The sequence below is a fragment of the Salvelinus sp. IW2-2015 genome, unplaced genomic scaffold (genome assembly GCF_002910315.2).
Source record: "Salvelinus sp. IW2-2015 unplaced genomic scaffold, ASM291031v2 Un_scaffold4673, whole genome shotgun sequence".
In the NCBI taxonomy this organism is placed as follows: Eukaryota; Metazoa; Chordata; class Actinopteri; order Salmoniformes; family Salmonidae; genus Salvelinus; species Salvelinus sp. IW2-2015.
Genome location: NW_019945942.1, coordinates 1 through 2,177, shown reverse-complemented (window position 1 = coordinate 2,177; position 2,177 = coordinate 1). Strand labels below are relative to the sequence as shown.

General features: G+C 50.1%; 1 protein-coding gene across 1 annotated transcript in view; it reads right to left on the bottom strand.

Annotated features, from left to right (window-relative positions):
* The window catches only part of LOC112077545 (transcription factor Dp-1-like), an 8,489-nt gene extending 6,764 nt beyond the window's left edge, over positions 1–1,725 (bottom strand). The window contains exons 1-5 of the mRNA XM_024144046.2: positions 1,449–1,725; positions 1,099–1,245; positions 804–872; positions 506–657; positions 30–196 (exon numbers count right to left, since the gene is read on the bottom strand). Of these exons, the coding sequence (XP_023999814.2) occupies positions 30–196; positions 506–657; positions 804–872; positions 1,099–1,245; positions 1,449–1,562 (649 nt within the window). The 5' untranslated portion in view covers positions 1,563–1,725. The remainder of the gene's footprint in view (positions 1–29; positions 197–505; positions 658–803; positions 873–1,098; positions 1,246–1,448) is intronic.
* Between the last annotated feature and the right edge of the window lie 452 nt (positions 1,726–2,177).

Here is a 2,177-nt window from a genome sequence, read left to right as displayed (position 1 = left end):
GGTGGCCTGTGGGAGCCAGCCATACTGACCTGTAACATAGGGCTCCAGGGCTCTGGGCACCAGGGTGCGGGCTTCCTTCAGGTCCTCTGGTGAACAGTGGCCCACCTCCAGACCACAGGCCAGCCCCATTCTCTTCAACACCTCAATGTCATCATGGATCTCAAACATGTTGTCAAAGTTGAACAGGTACTCAAACCTGTAGGGGGCGGAGGCAGGAGAGGGGGGGCGGAGGCAGGAGAGGAGGGCAGAGGCAGGAGAGGAGGGCAGAGGCAGGAGAGGAGGGCAGAGGCAGGAGAGGAGGCAGGGCGGAGAGGGGGGGTGGAGGCAGGTATGATTAGATGAGATTTGGTGTTGAATTTGAAATCACTCCCATGCTGCACACACCAAGGTGTCTCAAAGGAGGTTGGGACATGCAAGAAAAATATTTTGCACATGAATATAATACACAGGAGTGAAACAGGACTAGAGTAATTGTGTGTGTATTCCAGAGTCTCTGGTCTCTTACTTGTCGTTGGAGATGCTGCAGTCGATGACGGTCCTCTTGGAGGTGTTGATGATGATGAAGGGCAGGTTGATGACAGAGTTTGGGGGTGGAGCCCTGCCKGCTTGCTGCTCCGCTGCACGATTACGCTGCACCAGGCGCTTGAACGCTATTTGCTGCACCGGGACATTCACACAACGTTGTGATACCGCTCAGTCAACGTCGTTGAGATGACATTCAGGCAACGTTGAAGCCACCAGCAAGACAGGGTGAGCGTCTTCTAATAGGTGTGTATGTTCCCACAGTGGAGGGGCGTGTTTACCTGTAGAATGAGCTCCTGAAGCTGAGACTGTTTCTGTTTGATCCTCTCTAGTCGTCTCTGTCTCTCCACCTGACGATGACAGGAATACATCAGACTACAGGTGTCTGTCTCATACCCCCGGGCTCTGACCCTCCTGATCTCTCACCTCCGGGCTCTGACCCTCCTGATCTCTTACCCCCGGGCTCTGACCCTCCTGATCTCTTACCCCCGGGCTCTGACCCTCCTGATCTCTTACCCCCGGGCTCTGACCCTCCTGATCTCTTACCTCCGGGCTCTGACACTCCTGATCTCTTACCTCCAGGCTCTGACACTCCTGGGCTGAGTTGGTGGGCAGGCCGATCCACCTGATCTCTTTCTTCTCTTTAGAGATGATGTTCATGGCCATGAGCACYTTGAGTGCATCGTACACACGCCGTCGGATGTTCTTCTGGTCGTAGGAATGCTGCGGAGGGGAGAGAGAGGGGCAGTGTCTCAAATGGCTCTGCTGTCATTTCCCAAATGGCTCCCTATTCCCTTTATAGTGCACTACTTCTGACTAGGGCCCATAGGGCTGTACAGAATCTGTGCATCTTGAACTCGGACTGGGCTATTTGTTGTACGGATGAAACCCTGGTCTGATGGTTTTTGATTGGCTGTGTGTCTCACCGAGTCGCCGGGCGAGAGGAGGGTGTCGTTGGCGCTGAACTCTGCCACGAGCTCGTCAGCCACCTCATTGTAGGTAGTTACTCCCTTCTTCTGCACCTTCTCACACACCTTCATGGAGAAATGCCTAAGCCCCTTCCCGTTCTTATCCCCCTTCTTACCAGTACCACGCTTCCTGGAACACAACCACAGCAGGAATAAGAGAAGACGACAGAGCAGGAATAAGAGAAGACGACAGAGCAGGAATAAGAGAAGACGACAGAGCAGGAATAAGAGAAGACGACAGCAGGAGTTTGAGGAGAGAAGCAGTTAGAGCGGAGTGACCACTATTTGCTAGTTGAGTATGGCTGCTGTAGAGATATGAGAATAGGAAGAAGAGAATGTTCAGAAAGTATTCACAACCTTGTGTACTGATCTCCAACATACCCATCCTGTCAAAGTGGAATTATGATTATTTTTTGAAATGTTAACAAATTAAATGAAAGTGAAATGTCTTGAGTCAAATAAGTAATTCAACCTTTGTTATGTCAAGCTAAAGTTGTTTAGAAGTAAACTGTGCTTAAAAGTCAGCATAAGTGAGCAATAATAGTGTTTACATTTTTCAATGATACTCATCTCTGTACCACACATACAATTATCTGTAAGGTCCTTCAGTCGAGCTAGTGAATTTCAACACAGATTGAAACCACAAGACAGAGAGATTTTCCATGTCCTGAATACATAGTGTTATGC